This window comes from Drosophila grimshawi, unplaced genomic scaffold (genome assembly GCF_018153295.1).
Source record: "Drosophila grimshawi isolate 15287-2541.00 unplaced genomic scaffold, ASM1815329v1 contig_1367, whole genome shotgun sequence".
NCBI lineage: Eukaryota > Metazoa > Arthropoda > Insecta > Diptera > Drosophilidae > Drosophila > Drosophila grimshawi.
The window spans coordinates 4732355-4756268 of NW_025062889.1; the positions used below are offsets into that span (position 1 = coordinate 4732355).

The following is a 23914-nucleotide window of genomic DNA, read 5'->3' on the forward strand; positions in this document are numbered from 1 at the left end:
CTGACATAAATTGGTCCTAACGCCATGTGATGCCAGCATAAATCGATGCTGATGCTGGTTAATGGAAACAACAGCAAAAATTTGTTTGTTGAGCTGTGCATATTTTAAGCTTAAAGGCTTGCAAACATGGCCGTTTAAACAGTTGAAAAACAGTCAAGCACGCACAGCACAGCACACACACACACACACACATAAGCATACAATACATATACACGCTACTTGGCACACAATCACATGCTTCGACAAGCACAAGTTTCAATTTGTTGCACTTTTTAAGCATTAAGTAGCTGCCCAAGCGCCCGGACTTAAATGTTGTGTGTTTCACAGTGTGTGTGTGTGTGCCTGTATGTGTGTGTGTGTGTGCGTATGTTAAAAGTGTATATTTATGTGTGTGTGTGTGTGTGTGTGCGTTGGCCAGAAAAGCGGTTTAGTTGCAATTTAGCTTTTAACAGCTACTAGTTTTTTGTAGTTTTGTATTTTTGGAGTTATTTGTTTTGGGTTTGGTTTACCCTTGCAGAGTGTTCTTGGATTGCGTCATCAATTCTGTAACCAGATCAGATTTCTTTACAAATATTCACTTTTTGACTGTTGTAAAAGCAATGGTTTAAAGTTCACTTGCTTTTATTCGAGTCACTACAAGGCAGAATTATTGTATTTTATTGAATTTGAAAAGCACTTTTAAATGGTTGTCAAACTGGAACTGTCACGAATCCATGACAGGTGTTGATGTTATTGGTTATTGTAGCACTAAATAGTACATTTTTATGGTTTCGGTTTTTAACAATCAGACAAAGTAAGTAAATTGCTTGGCTATTCCTTCAATACATATTTAATTCTTAGAGGAAATTTATTTATAGGAATTTATATATGTATATAGACTTCTGCAAGGGTATTCAATATTCAGCATGCCGAAGTTTTCAGTTCGTTTACATATTTTGTTTTTATTTTGAACTGTGTACGTTTTTAAAATGTTATTTCTTGTTTTCCCATTTTCGTTTTCGTTGTTTATACAACATCGAAAGCACACGAATTAAGCACGTTTAGAGCATTTAGTTAAAATTACAAATTACTTACTAATACACACATAGAAATTTGTTTTTTTGATAACAAAAATAATAGAGAAAATGTGACAAAAATTTCTCAGCATTGCGCAGTTTCAACAATTTTCATACAAACATGTATTTTTATTGAGATTTTTGGAGCGCGCGCTGAAAAGTATGCTAAGCTTTTTGCTTAATGCTATTTTGCTGCTATCACGTGGGCACACAGAGCATTCTGCAAATTGCGCTACTTAAAGGCTATGCTTAGAGAATACAAAATACACTCAGCCGACAAATTGTAATACGTATATGTACTATATATATGTATATATATGTATATATATACTAAAATGGGGACACAGGATCACATTGACTGCCTATGAGTTGCTGTTGCTGTTGCTTAGATTGGACGGCGGCGGCCATTGCCGCTTGATGACAGCAAAGTGTGTCATTTGAAAGGTGTTTGTCAGCTGGCAGCGACGCTCGACAAAGCCAGTTAGACAGTAGCCCATATTGTAGTCCTCCATCGAGATGTTCGATGTCAGATACAGTTTAAACTCATCATTATACGCCAGCTGTGATTTCGAATTTGACTGTCCTCGACTGCCAGAACCAACTCCAGCTGCTGCTGCTGCTGCTGCGGTGCCTGTTGTTGTTGTTGCTGCTGCTGCTGTTGATGTGGTGGCTGTTGCTGTTGCCGCTATTGGCGGCCGGCGAAAGTGTCCGGCAATCAGTAGCGAGCCCTGCTGCTCCATGGGCAGCATTCTGGCCTTGGTCGCCTGCCGTTGCGTGCCAGCACATTCGACAATGCGACAACGATTTGGCTGCCACCAGCAGGGCGTGATGGTCCAGTAGCTGGATGAGGCAGTCCTCGCCCAGCCCTCCTCCGGATACAGCAATATCTGTGTTTGCGACAAATGCAAAGAGAGAAAGAGCCAGAGGCAGAGAAGGGGATAGAGAGATATAAAGAGAGAGAGAGAGAGAGAGAGAGAGAGAGGGTTAGTGAGATTTTTAGCCAGCTACCAATTGCAAATTGGTTTTGTGTGCCGCAGCTACTGCTGCTGTCGCACTTTAATTGAAAATCGTAATTAAAAAGTGCAAACTGCCCTATATTTTGAACATTTGCACATCCGCTGCAGCCAGTTAGTCATTGTTTTTAATTCCTAACCAAACGCAATTGTTGTCCTTGCTCTTAAGTGGCACTCACTAGTTAATTGCATTACAATATATCGACATTTGCCTAGGGAAACTGGTTGCTAATAATTTGTGATATTTTTATTGTAGTTGTTCGTAAATGATGTGTACAGAGTTTAATATGCTTTGTCTAAATTGAACTGATTTGTATGAGGAATACACTTTTTATCATGGCTTGGACTCTAGATTTAAACTACATTAAGCTCTGAAAACACAATGTTTCTTCGTAATTCATGGTTTAGACTCTTTAATTAATCTACAATTAATACACAATTTATCGTCGTAACTTATTTAGGTGAGTTATTTTCTGTATACATTAAAAAAAATTATTTATATGTTTTTTAAAATTTTTTTATTAATGGAATTTAAATTTTTAACAGCTACCGTGGTTGAATTTTTTTGAAATTGAGTAGAGAAAATGCATTTAATTATGGTGTATTTATTTTTATATTATTTTAACACTGCAGCAACCGCAAATATGCTTATTATTGTAGCTGTGGCTTGTGGCGGCCATGTGGCAAGCGGCAAGCAGCATTTGGCACATGGTTGCTTTATCAACGGCAGCTCATAAATATTATGTGTTAGTTCGTTTATCATGAACTGGCAGCGATTTTGCATGCGGTCATTGCGGCCACAGCAAAGAACTTCATTATTAATTCATATGTAAGCCAATGTATATTAATGTTCATCTGTGCGCACAACGGTGCGTATGTTTAACAAGCCGTTTCTTTTACTTCTGCCGAGCTGCATAGACAGACACAGAGAGAAAGAGCGCTAATCAAACGCTGAATTAAACGTACAATGGAACGACAGTCGACGCGGCATTATTCTTTAAAGCGATACGTGGAATCAGGGAGACTGTCTGTGGAGCAGGGATGAAAATCTCTGGAATTCAAAAGAACATTTTTTCAACGGAATTGAAATAAAGCAGCCAAGCGTAAAAGAGAAATGAAAACTTGAGCTGCAGAAGCTGCTGCTGCCCCAGTGGCCAGTGGCCAGTGGCTAGTGGCAATGTCCACCGCAGCAGTAGCAGTAGCAGCAGGAGTAGCAGCAGCAGATGCTTTTGAAATTGAAGTGCCTGCAGCTGCAGGCTGACGTTACCGTTACCGTTAGCTGGCGTTCAGGCTTTGTGGCAACTGCCATGCGTTAAGTTTCTGACTTTAAAATAAAATGCTTATGTGGTTTTTCCATTTGTTTTTTTTTTTTTGTTTCTTCCCCATCGCTGTCTGTGTGGCACAGGGGGCAACCGTGCAGGTAAATTGTTTAAAATTAATGCGTCGCAGACAACGCTTAAAAATCCATACATAATTTTCTTTGCATGTACATTTTTCTTCTTTCTCTCTTATTTGCTCTTAACGCATTTAACAAGCGGACGGCGCAAAAACAATGGCGATTGAGCTGCCACAGTCATGGCGCATTAATCCCGAATGCAAACCCACTTGACTATTAATGAAAATTAAACGCTTTTCGAGTGGCCACAGTTAAAAGAATAATGAAAAAAGTCTATATATATGCGTGTATGTGGCGGATGCGGCGAATGCAAATGAATGAATGGCAAACACTCATTAAAACATAATGAATTCTCTGAATAGTTTAAACTAACCAAAGATTCTCTTACGGTCACAAGGACTACGCATGGGATTCACATAAAAAGGGGAAAACCCCTTTGACTGAGCATAATATTCTAATAGATTATAAAGTTTGCTAATTGAAACTAAGGATGTAAAATAAAGTTGCTTAATAAATTACTAAAAGGTTAAAAGGTACATCGAAAGTGGGGGAAATATATTTTTCCGATAGTCTTCAATAATATTTTTTAAACATTGATTACGTATACGACAGGTAAACTAGTTAGAATTTACTCTCAATATTCTACTATCCTTTGTTTTTTCATATTTATGAGATGTACAGATTAAATAACCGCATGGCAGTTAATGAGCCCTTGCGAATGCTGCTCAATTAACCGTAAACTAATTAGTCACCACAAAATGTTTGCGATCAGTTCAATTGCATTTTTGCTGTTCTTACAGTTGATGGTGCAATGATGTTTTTTTTTTGTTGAAACACAACCGCACTCGCTGGCCAATAACGAGCTGTTTGTGTGTGTCTGTGTGTGTGTACATGTCTGGGACATCAATCCCCGTTCAGATTGGGGTACATAGTGAGTAGCATATAGCAGTGCACGTGCTGCATATATGTCAACTTGCCCCACATGGCGAATGCTGCGCTCAAATTGTGCGCTCGTGTTTGAAAGTTTTCCAAGAAAAAAAGGGTGAACAAAAAGAAAAGGAATGAAGATATTTTTAAAACAAGTCGAAAATTAACTACTCTTTAAAATCGAAGCCGAACCACTCTGACAAAATGATTAAAGCATTAGCTTAACTTCATTAAGCAGATCCGCCATATACCAGATATGAATCAAATAAATTTAAAAAATAGAAAAGTAATTGGAAAAACATTGAAAACTGCAAAGGATTTGAAGAGATAATCTAAGATTGAAGTCTTAGTGAACTTTATATTTCATTATACAAATGTAAATATTCAGTTTTTGGATTGTTCGCAATAAAAGTCAAAGAATCTTTTAGCTTTAACTGTTCGACTGAGCCAAAGTTATTTGTTTTCATTGATTGGCAGCAGAGACTGCTTTTTTAAGTGATTTTTGAACGGGTTTGGACCAAGCGACTGTTCTGGACATTCAATGACGACAAACGAATGATCCTTAAGAACCAATTTAGAGCCTTGTTGCTGGGCAGGTTTGGGTCGTTGGCCTCTTAGACGACCAATAACACAGCCAAGATTTTAAATCGGAATCAGACCCTATATAAGAAAATTAATTAATAATAATTAACCTTGATGTGATTTAAGAACTTTAAGAATATATATCTTATATTATTCAAGCTAAATTCAAATAGAAAATTCTGTGCGAGGGTATTACAAAAATAATGTTGTAGCAATAGGAAAGCGCCTTAATAAGCTGCCAAAAATGTGCAGTCAAAATGGGTTAAGGGTTTTGGTAGTTTGGTAGTTTGCCGTTGTGCGAAGTGGTTGGGATTGTGAAGAGGACGGGATGGGGTAGAGGTCACATACGCGCTGCAGTTGGTGCCTTGCAATTGCATTATTCAAAGTTGCCAATGTGCATGCTGCTAAATTGAAAATGCAACGCAACAAATCGCTTGCCACTATCAAGGGTCATAAAATCCGGCACCCACACACACTCACACAAACACACACAAGGGACATTTATACAGTCACACACACACACACACACACACAAATACACACGTGCATGGCAGAGAAAATCACTTCCGCTTGTGGGCTGCTGCAAAACTGCAACGATGGCAATTTCAACGCTGGGGCATCAGGTGGCAAAGTCGCTGGCGAAATGGCAAAATCGAAAACGTGGCTGTGACTGCTGGCTCTGTGGTGTGTGTAATTGTGTTCTGTGTGTGTGTGTGTGTGTGATTGCAGTAGCTACTGCCTTGAAGGCGTCCATAATCGATTTCTGCGCGGCACGCAATTGTTTGTTGACTTTTGGTTTTTTATTGCTTGGCATTTTATTGCCAGCAGAGTAAATAAATTCTTACGACCCCAGCATCTTCTATCCCCCGTCAAACCTTTAGACCGGCATTGTCAGCTGGTAACTTTGTCTATTAATTTGCTTAATGAGTTCATTGACAAATATTGAACGCCTTGCAGACTTGCTGGGTCTCTGACTTAACAAATACTTAAGTAGCTGCCAAGTTTTGCAGCCAGGCAGCGTGCAAAAACTTTTCTCATTTCGTTCGACGGACGCTGACATTAATTAATTAAGTGCTGCCGCAGACATTTCAACACTTTAACAGTCACTCAGTTTGTCAGTTCGACTATTACTTAGTCAAAAATTTGCCACAACGTCTGTGTATGTGTGTGTGTGTGTGTGTCTTGGTCTCTTGCTGTTAATTATCCGCCCTCATAAGTCTGGTGCACAGTGCACAGCACAGCACAGTACCAAATCCGAAGTAAGCTCGAAAATCAAAGCTTCAACACGATTGTCTAAGCACTCGAGGAAAACACAGGCAGGCTGTCGCATACGAAAACACTTGACAACAGACATCCCGCATTCGCAGTATCCATTAGCCCCCCCAACAATAACCCCTGCATCCCAACTGGCCCGAATCCTCTACAAATCATTCCAGCCGTTTGGCTTAGCACACCCTGTAATATGGCATAGGCAAATGTTTCCATGTAGATAACAAATTGAGGAAGTAAGATAAGGGGAAGAAAATAGAATTGAATTATGTAAATATACAAAACGAATACTTTTTGGCATAACAATTGCAACAATAGTTGTTGAGGGTGTCATCTAAATGATTAATTCAATTTCTATAAATTGTTTGGTATTAATTATTCGAATTCTACTTAACGTAACTCAAACTCAATTATTAAAATCTATTTTTTTTCTTTCTATTATTCATTCAAATTGTTCTTTTGCAAACTAATTATAGGATAACTGCAAGTCACTCATTAAAGTCGTGTTTTCTTTAGTCTTTTGTTGCGTTTCTTTTTTGTGTGTTATTTCCAATAAAAGCTTTAATAACTTGACTTTGAGTTTTTCCCCTTTTTTACGTGTGCTTCGAGTGCTTTCCTTGAAATGCGGAAGAAATTGAAGTTTTATTTGTCTTCCTCGCTCAGTCTCACTTTTTCCTATTATCTCCGACTCATCCTCCATTTGCAGGCGTATCAGTTTGTATTCTTCTTCTTGTGCACGCTGGCTAACTGTAAATGAGTTTCAGCTAGCTGTAAACTTATCTTTGGCTTTGTTTTCAATTGGCATCGCAATTCGTATACTGTACTTATTTACTTATGCGCCTCACGCGCTGCACCACGCCCTGAATTTGGAATAGCAACGGGTCCGGCATTCAAATTGGCCTCTAGTTGGATAAAGGGGCACCGCCAGAGATAGGGGCGTGTCAGTTGTGGCATTGTGGAGAGGGAGGAGAGGTGCTGTGAAAAGTTTTAATAAGTTGCTCATTAGCAGAGAAAATGAGGCAGCCGAAACAAAATAATTTACACGCCCAACATCCGTTGCAATTAAACTTGACGCAACTTCAATTTCAGCCTGGCAGAGTATGCGTGCACCCAACCCATTCCGTTGCTCGCCGAGAATGGGCCAAGTTTGCGGCGTACTAGCTGTAAATGTAGATGTCAACGGATGTTTGGCAAACGCCCGGCCAAGATGCTCGACGGCCGCCGCAGAAGTTTGTCGCGAGTATTTTCTAAATTTAATGATTTGTATTACGGCGCAAACTTTAAGCGACGTAACTATTTCCTCACATCCGGCAGCGGCACACCCCTCTGCCACCCAATTCCACCGCACCCCATTCCACTTCCCTTGTACACTTTAGCCAGGCAACAACCCGCAAGTTGGGCGTGTTGTTAAGCGTAACTTTATATAGCAAACTTTTCATGTGTTTCGGATGCGGCTCCTCCCTACCCCTCCCCCACTCCTGACGCGTTCATTTTGATCCACGCTGCGGCGTCGCTAGTAATGCTGAAATTAAAGTTCTTTGCCAAAGTACAAGCGCCGCCAAAAGTTTTCGCACTACTTGCAGTTGACATGCTGAGGCGAAGGATATGCGTAGCTACAAATTTGATATGTTAGACAAGTGATGCGACTACGGAGACAACACCAGCTGCATAGTGGGACAAAATCAAATTACTAGATGGAAAAAAAAACGTTGAAATAAAGCAATGAATTAACATTCATGCAACTATAAATGTTTGCGGATGCAATTTGTAGTGAAGATCAAATGATTGAGATTAGTTGATCAAAATATATTGGCACTTGAAATACAAATAATCAACTATTAAAATTATCTTCTTAACTACTTTCGTTATAAGTCAATTTCATACCTATAACTTATATAATGCTTTGATTAGTTTGTCTGAATATTATACTCGATAACTAAACCAACCAACTAAAACCATTAAACATTATTCTCACTAGCAATAACAGTTTCAACAATATTATTGTTCTAATAATTCAATTTAATTTTGTGTTATCATGATTATTTGTTAAATACAGAACACATATAACAATTATACCTTGGATGCATCACAAAAATAGATCCAGCTGCGAGCATATTATTTCTTATCTCCAATCAAATTGAACTTATCTCTCATCTAGTGCACTTAACACTGTTATTTCATATCAGTGTTTTTCCACAGTGCTTTAATACACATCCCTCACACCACACACATACACACATGTGCCTGAACAAGTATCCTTCTCGTTGGGTTGCCGTGCAACAAGATTAAGCACATTTATGTGACAGAGCTGAAGTCGCGGACGTAGACGATGTGCCACGCATGTGCCACAATTTTAAAGTAGCGTTAATGAAATTTGAGCAGAAGGCTACACACACGGACACGCATACACATGCACACACACACACATGCACACACACACACACATTCACACACACACACATATGTAAATGTACAAGTGAGAGAGACAGGAGGAGCCTGGGGAACTCGATGCTCGTTGTTGGCATTAAAGCGGCACTAAAATGGCTGACAGGATAAGCTGGGTGCAAGTAAACTTTATAGAGCGGATCCCTGGCTCAGCAGATAGCTGTTTAGACAAGTTGAGAGTTATAGTTTTTGTAAGCAGCACTCGTTAAACTGCTAAAAAGTAAGAGTTAAGCACTGCAAAAGTGTAAAAGACAACACGTTCGTTGTTCTTTTTTTCTTTCTTTGAACTGTATATACGGGAAAGGTAATGAGGCTTGAAGTTGGCAAAGTTCTTGAATAAAGTATGCTCAAAAGAAGGTTAGCGGTCATACTTAAAGAGTAGAGATTTAAGACGCCTTTAAGATAGCTCCTAGTTGAAACTCTCATTTGAATAAATTAAGTTGAGATTTGCGTGAAGTTTGATCAAAAGTGAGATTTTTAAATGACTAAAAGTTGAAACACCTATTTAAATAGAAATCATAATTTTGTGTAACAATTAAATTTACATTTTTGTTGGGGTTAAGTTTGTCTGGAGTTTGCCAGATCGAAAGTAAGGTTAAAGATGAAAAAGTGAAGAAAACAATTTTTTTGTGATGAAAATTGTCTGACTCAAATTTGTCCTGAAACTTAAATTCCTTTTCAATAAAGCTGACTTCTTAAGACATTATTGAGTTGAGTTGCTAGAAACCAGGCAATCAGGCTCAAAGCACTGTACTGTCTGACTGGACCGAGCAAAGTAAACTTAGAGTCGAAATTGGATACGTTGAGGTAGCTTGAATGATTCCAAGCTTGACATGCTCATTAGGCAGCCACAAGTTGTTGCTGTTTCTGTTGCTGTTGCTGTTGCTATTGCTGTTGCTGTTGCTATTGCTGTCGCTTTTGATATTGGTGTGCATTGTGTTGCTCAGCAAAGTCCCAGTCACGCTTCACTTCACACATTCAGCAAGAGACTACCACTTCCACACTACCCCGCCCCGTCAGCTTAAAAGTTGCCAGTTGCGCGCTTTTGTAACTTATGCCAAGTCAATGCCAAGTTGCCCCCGAGCATTGGAAAATAGCTCATCAATAACCCATTTGCCGATACGCTAGGCTCATGAAAAGCCTGCGCAGAGGTCAAAGGCGGAGCTGGCGGGGCTGGGGGGGCGTGCCATAAGCGCGGCCTGACCTCCGCTGGGAGCAGCAACCGGATGGAGCTGGGGTAGCTTAACATCGCTTGTACACTGAGTGAGGATAAGGATTCCGAATGGAGGATAGCAACATCCGGTGTTCATATTTATTCAAAGCGTATTCATACTTTAATAGTGCTGGGAATTGGAGTCGGCTGGCATAAATCAAGCGCGAAAATGCGCAAATGCCAAAAGCGTCTGATTTCCCCTCAAAAAAAAAAAGAAAGAAAATAAGAAGACTGTTCAGCAACCAATCAACGAATCAGCAGCTTCTCCTGGTTTCAATTATTGTTAATGACAGGATTCGCCTGCTGTGAGAATTTTCCATTTAAAGCGGAAAATGTGGAAGCAACATGCAACATGTTAAGCAGCCCAAATGAAATGAAAATTTAATAAAATAAAAATATATGATGCTGTGCTGTGCACGCCCCAGCCAAACCAAACGGGCAAAAGGCGCTCAAGGGGGAGAGGAGTGAAATGGGGAGCGGAGGGCAGAGTCGAAGACGTTTGCTTAAATGAAGATGTATGTCAGCCGGGCGTATGAGTAATATGCGCAAATATGCGCATAAAATAAAGCAACTTGTAGCAATTTCCTTCCAGTCGCTACGTTACCCTCAACCACTCCCTCCCATCACACACACACACATACACATCTTGCTACCCCTAGCGCCCCATCTTTGAACTGCCTGCTTTGCCACTTTGGCGGCTCTGCCTTCTTGTGTTTAATTTAGCCAGCCATAAACGTAATGCGGCGCCTGAAGTACGTTCTCCCCGAATTTATATGGCGCCACATAAAAGCCGCTCTGGCCCCACTCGTCCTACTCTGCCCCTCGCCCCCCGTCCGCCTCCCACTTCGTTTCTACTGCGCGCCTCTCGTATTTCATTGCCAAACAGTGCCTAACATAAAATCATTTTATTTTGAGGCTGCTTTAAAAGGCAGCAACAGCAGCGAATTGTTTAATATAAAAGCCAGAATTCAACCCATTTTTGCACTGTGGAAACTCGGGAAGCTCTGGTAAAACTGTTGGCGACTGGCAATGACAATTTAATTGAATTTTCTATTATTTTATCATATACGATGCAAAATGGTCGTCCCTTTGTGTGCTGGAAATCCAATCGATATATTAATAACTGAATAGAACGTTTTAATCAAATCTGAAATACTTTTAAGAGCCAGATATAATCTCTTAAATTTAATTTTTGCGCTATTTAAAAATGATAAAGGACTTTGTAAAATAAAAAACCTCCATTTAGTTTACGGCTGAAAAAAGGAAGAGTATTTTATGAAATAAAAATACCCTCAAGCCATTTGAATTTATGCACGTTTTACATTTTTACGGCCATTGAAAATTAATATAAATTTTAAAATCTATTATCTTTTTTTTGGTAGTGCAATCATTTTTTTCGTATACAAAAAGAAAGAAAAAATGGTTTATAGCAATTGCGCTTTCAGCCTTAAGCTTTATATTTTTTTTAGACATATACATTTTAAAAGTATTATTTTTTATTAGTAATGCAAATGTGGATCAGCTTCGCTTTACTCATATACATATATATTTTTTATTTTATTCAATAATTTCTCTAGAGCTGCTTTTTATGTTGTATTACTAAATTTTTTATTTTTTGTTTGAAGCACACCCCAGAGGCAAAGAGAGAGAGTGGGAGAGGGGCAGGAGGGGGTGGGACTTTGTGTGTTGTACGCCTACTCGTTGCATTGTCCCAGACTGATTTTCAATTCTGTTCAGCTCTGGCCCATTGTGTGTGTGTCTCCTATATCAGAGGCATGCTGCCAAGTTGTCGCCGAATAACGTCGCCATTCCGCGAATCCGTTGGCCTGCCATCACGTTAACATATCTGCGATACCATCCATCAAATATCATGAGTCCACATGTGTGTGTGTGTGTGTGTGAGTGTGTATGTGGGTCTACTGACTCCGGCTGCCTTCTGTCAAGCCGTCAAATTTGCAAATGCCCGCCATTCGCATCCATGCCCATTTTCAACATGCTCCTGCGGGAGTTTGTTTCTTGTGCTGTGGAGTGTATCAAGATATTTTAAAGGCTGGCAGTTTTATGATACACACAGCATCAGCTTTTATCTGCTACATAAAATTTAAGTTATTTTGTTGTCTAGTTCATTGAATTAGCTCAGCACACACAGACACACAGGCACATATATAAAATAAATTGAATTAAATTGATGCGCTACGAAATTGAGCAGATTTGCTTTGCTTGCTTTTCAAGCAGCAAAGGAAATTGCTTTTAATTTTGGCACAAATCTCTTTTTAATTTTTTTTCTCTCGTTTAGTTTTTTGGCAAGACAAAATGAGAGTTGAGCAGAGCACACAGCTGGCTGCTCTCGGACAAATCTTGTTTGGCATCCAAAAATCCGGTCTCAGTTGGAGCCAACAAAAAACAAAAATCCCTTGTTGTTGTTGACAGCACATGTGCCGTCAAAATTGCACACACACACACACAAACACATACACATGCACAGGCGAAGGTAATCAAGCGTCAGCTGTTGTTTTAGAAAAAACTATAGCATACTCTGCGGCGTCAGTCTATAACAATTTTATCCTGCGTTTTGGCCAAATGCTAAATAGATGTTATAATAATTAACTGCATTAAGCCAGCAACAGCAACAGCAGCAGCAGCAGCAGCTAGTTAGCTGCAGGCAGCTGAGTTCTTCTCCACCCGTCAGTTGCCCGCTTCACACAAATTCTCATTCTGCTACCTTGTCCTTTAGCCTGTCCTTTTGCCTTAACGCAATTTGTCACAACAGCCGAGCACTGGCGGCTTGACAGCTTAGCCCCTGCCCCCACCAAAAAAAGAATGCCATGCTTTATTTATGTATATCCTTCGTACATTGTCTAACAAGAACAGCAGCAGTGGCAGCAACAATGCCACATTGAGCCGACAGGTGAAATGAAAGTGAGTGTAAGCACACACCTACACACACACACACACAGAGGCGAACGTTCATTTGAAATGTAAACGGCTTGGAAATGAGAAAAATTCCACAGCATTGACAGCTAGAAACATTTTTAGTTTTGCCTCCTTGCTAAAAGTTTTTTTTACATATTTCTTTTTTATACAAAATGCCAAAAAAATTTGCACAACACTCACATAAAAGGGGGCGTAACCGAGGCGTCGTAGAATGCCGACTCCACTTGCTAGCTTGGCCTGCACTGTTAAAAGAGTTTTCTTTTTTAGTTTTTGGCCATTTTTAGCTGCAAGTGCAGGTGTTGGGCTTACGTATATTTGAGGATGGAGAATTACCATTTAGTATGGGTAGTTGCTCTTCGTCTGCCTTTTGGGCTGCGAGCGATCAAGAGTAGAGATAGAATACTGCTCGCAGGCAGCAGAGTTGGATGAAAAATATTTCACTGTTCACTATATCCGCCTGCCTCTCTTTCTCCCTTCCCCTCCCCCTCAACACACACACACAAAACCGCATAGTTTGCTGTGCATGTGTTTTTTCTTTTGAATAATGTGCGGTTGGAAAAACGTTTCAATTTTCATTCAGAATTGACTAACTGACAAATTGCTTTTTACAGTCATAATTAAAGTTGTTTGAAATAGTTTTTTGTTTGCCTTTTATTTTATTATATTTATTTAATTTTCATTATTTATATGTATTGAATAGTTGAATTTATTGAAGCTAAACTAAAGAAGTTTTTAATTTGTATTCTAAAACTATTTCTATTGGTTTTGTGAAATAAGGCAAAACTCTTTTATACATTTTGTGTTTCCAATTTGATTTTATTTATTATTAAAGTCTTTACTATAAAATGAAAATGTGTCTTCGTGTTTTGCTTTTGTAATTTCTTAGCTACAAATTTGTCTCACAAACAATTTTTTTCATTAAATTCTAAAGTCTTAAATAATGAAAACTGCTACATATATATATGTAATATATATTATATATATTTTAATATTATTTTGTTATATCTCAAGTATGAAGTTGTTGTATAACTCTCCCATTATTCGGGTACATTTTGTTGTACTTCGCATATTTAAAATTCATTTTTTCATGCTTGCAATTTTGCATTTTTGTTTGCGCATTTTCCCGCTGAGTTATTAACTCGATGTTTACTGCGGCGGCTGCTGCTGGGTCTTTACTGGTTGCAGAATCATAAAACTTGCCACTCAGCAGTTCTGTAATCGCTATCTATTTAAGATATTGCCAAAGCCACAAACTAAAATTACGCATACGCCTTGTGGTATGCGGTTGGGCGAAGTAAATCGCCTTAGCTGATGCTGCTGCTGCTGGTTGGTTTTAAGCCCTAATAAACTAGCTGAAATGCATAGTTAAGCCTTTTGGCTGGTGTCCAAAACCAGGATCCGGACGACGACCAGGACGACGAGGACCCGCCTGTCAGGCTGTAGGCGTGACTTTAACTTTGTCTGGCATTTAAATCAGTGGCGTCGTGAATAAATCTAAAAAGTGCTGCTACTTATCGGCGTCCCTTGGCCTTTTCAACTTGTAGACTGCAGGCTGCCGATGAGTCAGTGTTGGTAAACGTCGGCCCAAAGAGACAGACAGAGAGAGAGCTGCCATTTTCACTGCTGCTATCTCTTTCATCTGATGTTTGTTTTTGTTGCTGCGAATGCTGCTGCTGCTGCTGCTGCTGCTATTGCTTCTTCTTCAACTGCTACTTGCTACAAATCATGATAATAAATTCCAATTTTATTTAGTCAGTGAGGCGGCAAAGCACCCTTGTCATCGTCAACGCTTGTCGGCAGTAGTGGGGCAACTAGCGGGGCGGGGTGAGTGGTGAGGGGGCAGTGGTAGGGGTAAGGTTGCCGAAAAAAAGGGCAAACGCTTCATCTGGTTGGGCAAAAGGGCTTCGAGTCCATTGCTTCAACTACTTGGATTAACGGTTCATTTTTATGACTTTTTATTTTTCCAGACATTTTTTTGTTTGCCAGTTTTTTATTTTTTTGTTTGTCTTTTTTTTTTTATATATTTTGTATATGCAGCGCTGTCACTTTGACTCCTTTTGTTGCCATAGCGAGGCATTCAAATAAATTCACTGTTGAATAGAGTTTTTGTCGTTGGCGTCTGTTTAACTTTAGCCCGAGCATAATCAGGCCTGATTGTAATGAATGCGAACAGTCGGGGCCAATCACCAAGAAACCAGCTCATCAGACCGCCAGGGGCGTTGGGGGCAGAAGGGGGCTTTGGGACATGGTCGGGATGCCAACCGCGTTCTAACCCGTTTGCCAGCATTGCGGTTGTCTGAGTAACGGCAGGCAGCCAAAGCACATTAGCTGTGTGCTCAAAATGTTGCACAGCTCACGCAGCGTGCAATGGCAACACACACAAACACACTGAAGCATTGAGACCACGCAAGGGAATTTAAGGCGAGTTGTAGGACATGTGGCAGCCAACAGTTTGTAGCAAGTTCTTTGCTAATGCTGCTGCTGCTGTTGCTGCTGCTGCTATTGCTGCCACTCTTTTTCGCCTATGTTCGCCGACTCTTCATTGCTTGTTGGCAATTACAACGTTGCAATGTTGATGGTATGTTTTTTGTTTTCTTTTTATTTTTGGCTTTTGGCTTCCCCTTTTTTTTGCATAAGAATATGTGACAGCAACGAAGTGTTTACTGAAGTGCTCAACTTGAAGATATCTGCACTTGGTCAACTCCATTGGATTTTAGCTTTGAGGCATAAGCAGAAGGATTTCTTATTACCTATGAAATTCTTGAGATTTGAACAATTACTAATGAAATTGTTGTCGTGTTTATGTATTTGTAACCGAATAAAATTTAATTTGGTCTAGAGAGCTAAGCAATATAATTGGTATTTTAAAGAAAGAAGCTGTTGCCCTTCTATCCATTTATCTACCATGAACAAAGCAATCTGCTAGTTAGAATTTCTATTTATATAATCATTTGCGTTTGTTCGATCTTTAACTATTGAAGTGTCGCCAATTTGTTTCCACATAAGTTTAACACATCCTCTTCAGTTCAATTGGAGCGGGTATAACAATGTTCGTATACCGAACGCATCTCAAAGATAGACAGACTTCTCTACACACACTCATACATACATATATACTAACAGAGGCGACAGACAGTCAGAAAGAGAGAGAGAGAGAGAGAGAGAGAGAGGGAGAGGGAGAGTCGGACAGCAAGACAGACAGAAGATGGGGCCCAGTCACTTCCGCTTTGCTGGGCGAGGGCTGTCCATTTTATAATACCCTTTTTTGTTTGAGCTCTCACGGCTTTTGTTGCCGGGGCAGTTGCCTGATTTGCATTTGCATTAGAGCCTTGTGTCCGGGCTGTGGCGGTGGCAGTGGCAGCAACCAGCAACCAGTAACCAGTAACCAGCAGAAGGCAGGCAGCAAACAACTAGCTACAGCATAATTATGGACGATGAAAGGACGACGAAGGACTTTGGCCAACTAGTCTGTTATGCATGCGCTGGGTCACTAATGTTGGCACATGATGATTTCTTTCAAGCGGCAAACTTGCCAAAGACTCTTTAGCAATCAGTCGTGCGAGTTGGCTGGCATGGAATGGGGCAGGGAAGGGGTACATGGGAACGGCTGATAAACTGAAAAGAAATGAAGCCTTTAAGCTGCTTTGCCACTAAAGTTTACGATAGTTTTGGCTTGTTTACTTTGTAATAGGCACTTTTGTGCACAAAGTCCAAACAATTAAACCCAAGTACCACACTCTGTAGACAAAATGTTAAATTTCAGTTTATGTCACTATTTAGTGGACAACAACCAAGGCAAAGGTCTCCCTCGCTCTAAATCAATTGGAAAATGGCTTTTCCCATTTACAATAGAAAATATGAAAAGCGTCTTACGGCAATTGAGCAACAGCAAATGCTATAAATATCATGAAATCAATATTTTTAAGCATACAACAAATATTTAACTTTTGTTGCTCTACAATATATTACATAAAATGAGAATAGAATTCTAAAATTAATTCATAATAATTTTACAACAATCAATGTTGAATGTATATTAAATGTCGAATTACGAAAAAAACTAAGAACATAATTAAATAAATGTCTCAATCAAATCATGGAGCAAAGATTTCATTGGCATTACTTAATTTCCTATCGAAATTTCGCCATCGTAATTTGCATAAGCATATTTAAAGTTGATTAGAAGAAATTGTGTCTTATTTTTGATACTGGAAATCTTGTTGCTGTTGCTTAACAAATTCAATTTGTTTTGCTCAGCAATCAGCGCTGAACAGGCAAACATTTGACTCCCTGTTCGAGTCCTTTCTGCTTGGCTTGCCTGCTGTGGGATTAAATGCATTTCAAGGCTGCCTTCCAATGAGCTCAGCTGATGACATAAAAGTAATGACATTAGAGCGCCTTTGAAGGTAACACAGCCAAAACCGCCCCCCAATTTCCGTAATGCAATATAATCCACAGCATTTTGCTTGAGGGGTAGATTTTCGCTTTTTGTTTTTTATTTCGGTGGTTGCAAACGGCTTGCCTAGACCCCCACCCCCCAAACCCCCACCCCTTACTCCGTTGTGGTAAAACAAACAGTTTGGTTTGACTCTTTCGCCCTATAGCTTCATTATAAAATCGATGAGTGTGGGTTGAGGTGTAAATTAAGCCCTGACTGAGGGGTTAAAAAACAGATACACTTGTGCTTAGTGTTCAGCGTTCTTCCGAACAATTTAGAAACTTCGGGGTGTTTAAAATGATTTTCAACCAAACAAAGAACCAACGAAAAGTTTATTTAATAAAGTTTATTTATGCTCGAAATGATGTTTATCTGCGCAACTTACTAACTAGTTGATGTTTAAAGAAAGTAGCTTGAAAAGTTTTGCTCGAGCTTAATGATATAAAGTGAATTAAATTAGTTTGAATTATAGATAAAAGCGGTGTTGTTTATAGCACTTAATTAAGATACTGACAAACATTAATAGTATTGAATTAGTAATATAAATTCTGAGAAATTGGCTTTGAGAGCTTTCTTGTAATCTATGAGTAATTAGCTGCTGATTAAGCTTGTAACTGAATAAGGCCACTGTTTATTTGATTTATATGAAAGTATTAACAACAAAATAAGAAATTTGGTAAGCACATTAAGTCCTTATAATATTTTTACTTTACTGTTGAATAACTTAAAGCTTTACTAACTGATCACAATTTGATGCACAATAATCCTCTCGTCCCAATCAGTTGTTTTTGGGCATGTGGCTTTTAGACTCAACTCGTCTCCAGCAATTATCAATTCGACTTGAATACTGGCTCAGCTTAAGGACTTATCTAGCCTGATCTAAGTAACTGTCTGACAATTGTAAACAAGAGCTCAAGTCGAAACTAGTCTTCGAATTTCCATTTCTTCTTTTTGTTGTTTCGCCACAAAATCCCCATTGCTAATGCCCCGATCCCGTTCCCTCCCCCAAGCACTTCCTTTCCCCCTTGGCACATGCAAAATGTGATTCTGCCTTGCCAGTTAATGTTCTCTGGCAGCCTGGTTGTCTCAATTTTTTTTTTTTCTGTAGCTAGTGCTGCAGCTGCCGCTACTGCATTCGCTTGGTCAGTGCAAAATAGACTGAAATTGATGATGTCACTAGATAGGGCGAATGAGTTTTTCATTTTTCACTTTTCACACGGAGAGCTGTGCTGAGATGGGTCCAGCTACTCCTGGAGAGGAAGAGAGAGAGAGAGAGAGAGACGCCAGCTCCTCCACGTTCGTGTTGTTTAACAAATTCATCCTGTTGCTTGCGCTTCAGTGCGTGCCGGATAGCCAGCACAATGCATTGTGTCCTGGAGCAGTAACTGGCGCTGCTTTTGCACACACACACACACACACACACACCAATACATTTTCATATTTACATATGTGCATGTATTTGTGCAATTTTGGGCCAAGCCATTGTTGTGCATCGACCTGTTTGATTGGCTTGCTTTTTGCACGTTTTTAATTAGTGCTGGGCGCCATAGAAGAGACGGTAGCAAGGTGGATAGAAATTGTGGCATGTGGCAAAACGTTGCTTTAAGTTGCTGGCACATTCAACAAAAGTGAAATATTTCATAAGCGCATTGCGACCCCAGTCACATTGCCAAATGATTTATATGCAAAGTACTCTATGACTATGAGCATGAGTTTCAATATAAGTATTATAATGTGTGTACAAGTTTGTGTATGTGTGTGTGTGTGTGCGGAGCCGCAACATTCTATGTGTGTGCACCTTGGCAGGCGCCACAAACAAAAGGCCAACAATCGACTCAATTCCACACGACTCGTTACAGCCACAGCTACAAATTTTCCAAATTTTCTAACAATAGCGCACACATATGTAAATGCACACACACACACACAGACACACTCACACACACTCACACACACACATAAAATGTGAAGTGAAATCACTTGTGTATTGGTTTGCATGCTCGCGGTGTTCGGCAACACTCTGAAGAGTTAGCCTTTGAGCCAGTGCTCTGAAGTGCTCTTAAAACCAAGAAATGGTTTTGCTGATTTAAATGAATAGTTTCAAATATGTTTGGGGCTTAGAATTTAATGAAAATTGTATCGAATGCTGAAAATCGAATGATTTTAGTTTTTATTTATGCTGATTTATTTTTTATTTATTTCTGCAGTAAAATATACACGATTGAAATGATGGTTTACGATAAAAGAAAATGATTGAACAACACACTTGAAATGCTTTTTTTAGTTTGTCGAATGAATGATGACTGCGGCGTGTAAAAACCTGCAATATATATTTTGAGAAATATATTGCTTTATATTCAAAAATATTCTTGCATATTGAATTAAGTGTTTGCTTGGATTGTTCCCTTTGGCTTTCATTGTCCCCTTTCAATTTGGCGAGCATTAAAAATATAATAGAGCTGTTTATGCTTTGCCAAGATTTATATTTTGGTACATAAGAGTCTAAAGAGCGTCGGAATTTACGGCTCAGGTTTATTATGCGATTATGTGGCTAATAAAAAAGTTATTTATTTCTTATGCAAATTTAATATAAGAAATTGGAATATTTTAACCATATTTAGTTTACTCCCAAATAAACCCAGCCTGTTATCATATTGTACATAAAATGTTTGCAAATAATCTGCTCTAAACACATTCAAGTTTTGATACACATTTTCCTGAATATTAGGCTCAAGTGTATATCACTTAATGGCAGTAATATATCTTTTATTTTTCAATAAGCTAACGATACCGCCAAACAGCAAGTATTAAGCATATAATAAAGCCTGTTAATGTGCTTTTGAATCTACAGATATGCTTATTGTAATGCTTGAATTTATTATTGTAATATATTTTTGTGGGATAAGAAGAGAATGTGTTAACCGAATTTATGGCAAGGTATTCTCGCTGGGATCCTTTTTTTGTGGCAAGGCAAATACACTCCTTTCTACTCAGAGACTGTCAGTTTAAACTGTCAACTCTTTGCTCTCTGCTATGCTATGTAAATCAGTTTCTTAAATGTGACAAAACATTTTGCACAAGCGTCTTTCTTTTGCCCTATCACATTTATGCTTGTCACCCTTTAAATCAAACACACAAACACACACACGCCGATAGTAACATTTTGTGGCACTCACCTTATTGGAATTACCATTGAATTTCAATAGCTTCTTGCAAGATTTGCCGCGACTCTCAAAATAGATTTCCTGTGGCGTGCGACGACGTCGCTGCGCTGCCGGCTGTGTTGTTAGTGTTTTACGTTGCATGAACAGTGGCTCGCTGTGGCTGCACTCGGTGCCTGCCACCGATTGTGTCGCCTTGTGGCGACTCACGCAGAACAGGCGACTCAAGATGCCGCAGCAGCCCGTTGTTGTTGTTGTTGCTGTCCTGTCTCTTATTGTTGTAGCTGCTGTTGCTGCTGCTGCTGTTGTTTCTCTTGTTGCATTGTTGTTGGCGCAACAGCGGGCGGATATGGTCATTAGGTTGGCATTGTGGCGTGTCTGGCGATTGACATCCATTTCCATGGTGCGCAACAAAAAACTGTTGCCTACTTTGCTGCGCGCTGTGTTGATGTCTATTATATTTTCGTTGCTCACAATTATTGGAGTTGTTTTTGTTTCGGCTGCTGTTTAAACAGCCCAACTTCCGCACACTTCCGCTCACTTTAAAGTTTTCTTTTGTGTGTGATTATTTTTTGTTTGTCTTTTTTTTTTGTAAATATGCAAATTGTCAGCCGGAAGTTTCAGCTTTCTTTTTGTTTTATATCGCTGTGTGTATCTCTCTCTGTGTGTGTGTGTTTCTTTTTATGTATTTATTTCATTTCAATTAAAATACCAGCGTGCTTTTGTGGCAGGTGGTTCAATGTCGCTATTTGCTGTTGCTGTTGCTGCTTCTGCGGCCGTTTTGTTTGTTAACGGCACAACAACTTGGCGCCCTCACACGTACAAATACAAACGCACGCTCACTCACACACACACACACATACATAGATAGACTGTAGCTTACGTCGCAGTCTCCACACACACACAATCACACTCGCACACACACTGAAGCAGAGCAGCCGCGACGTTTTCAGGCCGAGGGCAGCAAGCCAACTGATAGCAATGCTCGCTTCTGATTTTGGCTCTTCTCAGGCACAGCGCACAGCGTTGCCAGATCAAGTTGAGCGCAAGCAGTGCGCATGCCATGTGCACAGTGAGTGCCAAAAGCATTCACCTTTCGCCCTTTGTTCACTGCTTGTGAATGAAGCAAAGAATTTTGCCTATTTACGCTACTTGCTGCTGCCGCTGCTGCTGCTGCTGCTGCTGCTTGTGAGCTGAGGGACTGGTGCTGCTGTGCAAGGGGATTTGCGAGGAGGGGCGGTGGGGTTGTGGACACAGCAGTTCAAAGTTGTAGCGCATTTTGCTTTATGTGTGTAATTGTTTGGCGGCAGTCGAGCGGCGCCTCATGCTATGCAGCAGTTTTTTTAATACCCTGCGAGCGATTATGAAAGGTGTGTTTGGCTTGGCAGTAAGCAAATCAGATCGAAAGTGAAATCACTTAAAAATACAGTTTTTCAGTCTATATGAAATATGATTTACTGAAAACTTATTTGAGGATTAAGTTCTTTTGGATATTAAGCATTCTTAAATGGTATTTTTCATTACAATGCTGTTTTAATTGATCCTACATGAAATATAAATAAATTAATACTCATTTAAACTTGCTTTGAACATGAAGTTATGCATTCTTAAAGTGATTTTCTTTAATATTCGTTATAAAATACATTCATACATTTTTCCAAATGTCTCACTGGATAAATAAAATTATTTTAAGCGCTAGCCATGATTTTATAAACTATGAATTTCTTTACTGATAAAAAATATATAATTATATGTAAAATAAAATATATTTATATAGATATATAATAAATATATTTATATATATTTTATTAGTAGCAAGGATGTAGCTATCCCTGTTTGAACAAACTTTATTCAATTATCCTCTTGTTATTTAAAGGCATCTTTTGTCCAATTCAAATTTTAAAAAAGGACTCATGATAATCTTATAATAATATAATAAATTTTTGTCTGCAACAAAATGATTAAGAATTTATCGCATTGCAGGATATTTTCGTCGGCGAGTGCTTCGTTTTGCTTTATGCCAAATTCTCCTGTTGTTGCAGTGTTCTGATGGCAGATTACCAACTAAAGTGATGAGAAGGCACACATTTCATCAGTGGAGTGTGTGTGTGTGTAACTATGTCTGTGTGTGTGTGTGTGTGTGTGTGAGTGAATGTGTTTGTGTGCAGAGTGTTGTCTGTGTGTGCTCTGTACGTAATTTCAATGTTTCAACGTAATCTTTGATTTGATTATGTTGTTGAGCTGCCTCCTATGTGTGCACAAAACGTGCCGAGATGTCCTTCTCTCACACTGTGTGTAAAAGTTTACTCTGGGGGGAGGTGTGTGTTTCTCTGTGTGTGTGTGTGTGTCTGTGTGTTCGTCTCGGCCACTTCCGGCTGGAGCTATAAACGGATTATAAAGTAATTTAATGCTTTTTGTTGTCTGCCCTAGACAAGATACTAGTCGACGGGTGCATGCACAGCAATACAAACTTTTAATGTTTGTTTTCTGGCATATCATATCGCATTAGATCACATAACGCATACGCACCGTTGGCCGGGCTCTATTTAATGAGTTCGAAGTTTTTGGCGGTTGTTGTTTCGCTTTAGTTGCCGGCGTTAGGCCAACCATTGAGGTTTTATGTGTAATTAATGTTGCAAGCGCTCTGAGGCAGCTGTTTATCCTACTACCTCCTACTGCTGATTCTCTGCTCCTCTGTGTTTCTGTTGGTCATTTTGGCAACATGTTTATCTGCCTCAATGCGCAAATACATATGTATGCCATATAGTCGCACATTTATGCCTAGCCTGCACACACACGCATTTAGTTAGATTGTCACATTAATTTTGTACGTTAAGCTGTCAACGTTGCCAACATTTTTGTATCTCATTCGTGTGTCCAGCGGTGGCAAGGGTCCTTTATATTCTTGTATTTTTTTCTTCTTTTTTCTCTTTTGCTTCACGCACGTTTTGTGCTCGCCTGTCGATTGCCTTGGCCCCAAACAACAGCATGAGAAAAAAATAAATATCTTGGCAATTTCTCTTGCTTTCATCTCGGGTCCAGCAGTAGCAGCGATAAGTGCGTCTTAGTTTATCTTTATGTGTAGGCTTTGCATTAGTTGTTTGTTGTTGTTGCCCCTCATCTAATGCTGCTGCTGTTGATGCTACTTCTGCTTGTAGCTGTTTGGCAAATAAATACGTTTGATAATGTGGCACGCACATTATATTGATGGCTTCTGGCACTGACCCTTCTCTGCTTCTTGCCCCCCATACATACTCCCCTGTGCTCGCTTCAACTCTGACTGGCGTTAAATTGAATGAAGTGCAGAAGCATTTTAGATTAATGCAACGCTAGGGAAATGACGGGTGTGGCAGAGATAAATACCAGTACCTGAAATTATTTTAAGTGCATTCCATTGACGAGCCATTTGGGAATGTGTGAATTGATGTTTATTAGCAAATTTCGTAACTAATGCAAATGTGGCGAACATATTTGCCAGCCA

The 23914-nt window shown here is 39.4% G+C and overlaps 1 protein-coding gene across 1 annotated transcript; it reads right to left on the minus strand.

Moving 5' to 3' along the window:
- Window positions 1–1371: 1371 nt before the first annotated feature.
- Window positions 1372–21026, minus strand: LOC6561344. Its single transcript, XM_001985721.2, has 2 exons — window positions 20449–21026; window positions 1372–1942 (listed from the first exon to the last, which is right to left on the minus strand). Exons 1-2 carry the CDS (start codon window positions 20833–20835, stop codon window positions 1418–1420), a joined length of 912 nt encoding a protein of 303 aa, XP_001985757.1. The 5' UTR covers window positions 20836–21026; the 3' UTR covers window positions 1372–1417.
- Between the last annotated feature and the right edge of the window lie 2888 nt (window positions 21027–23914).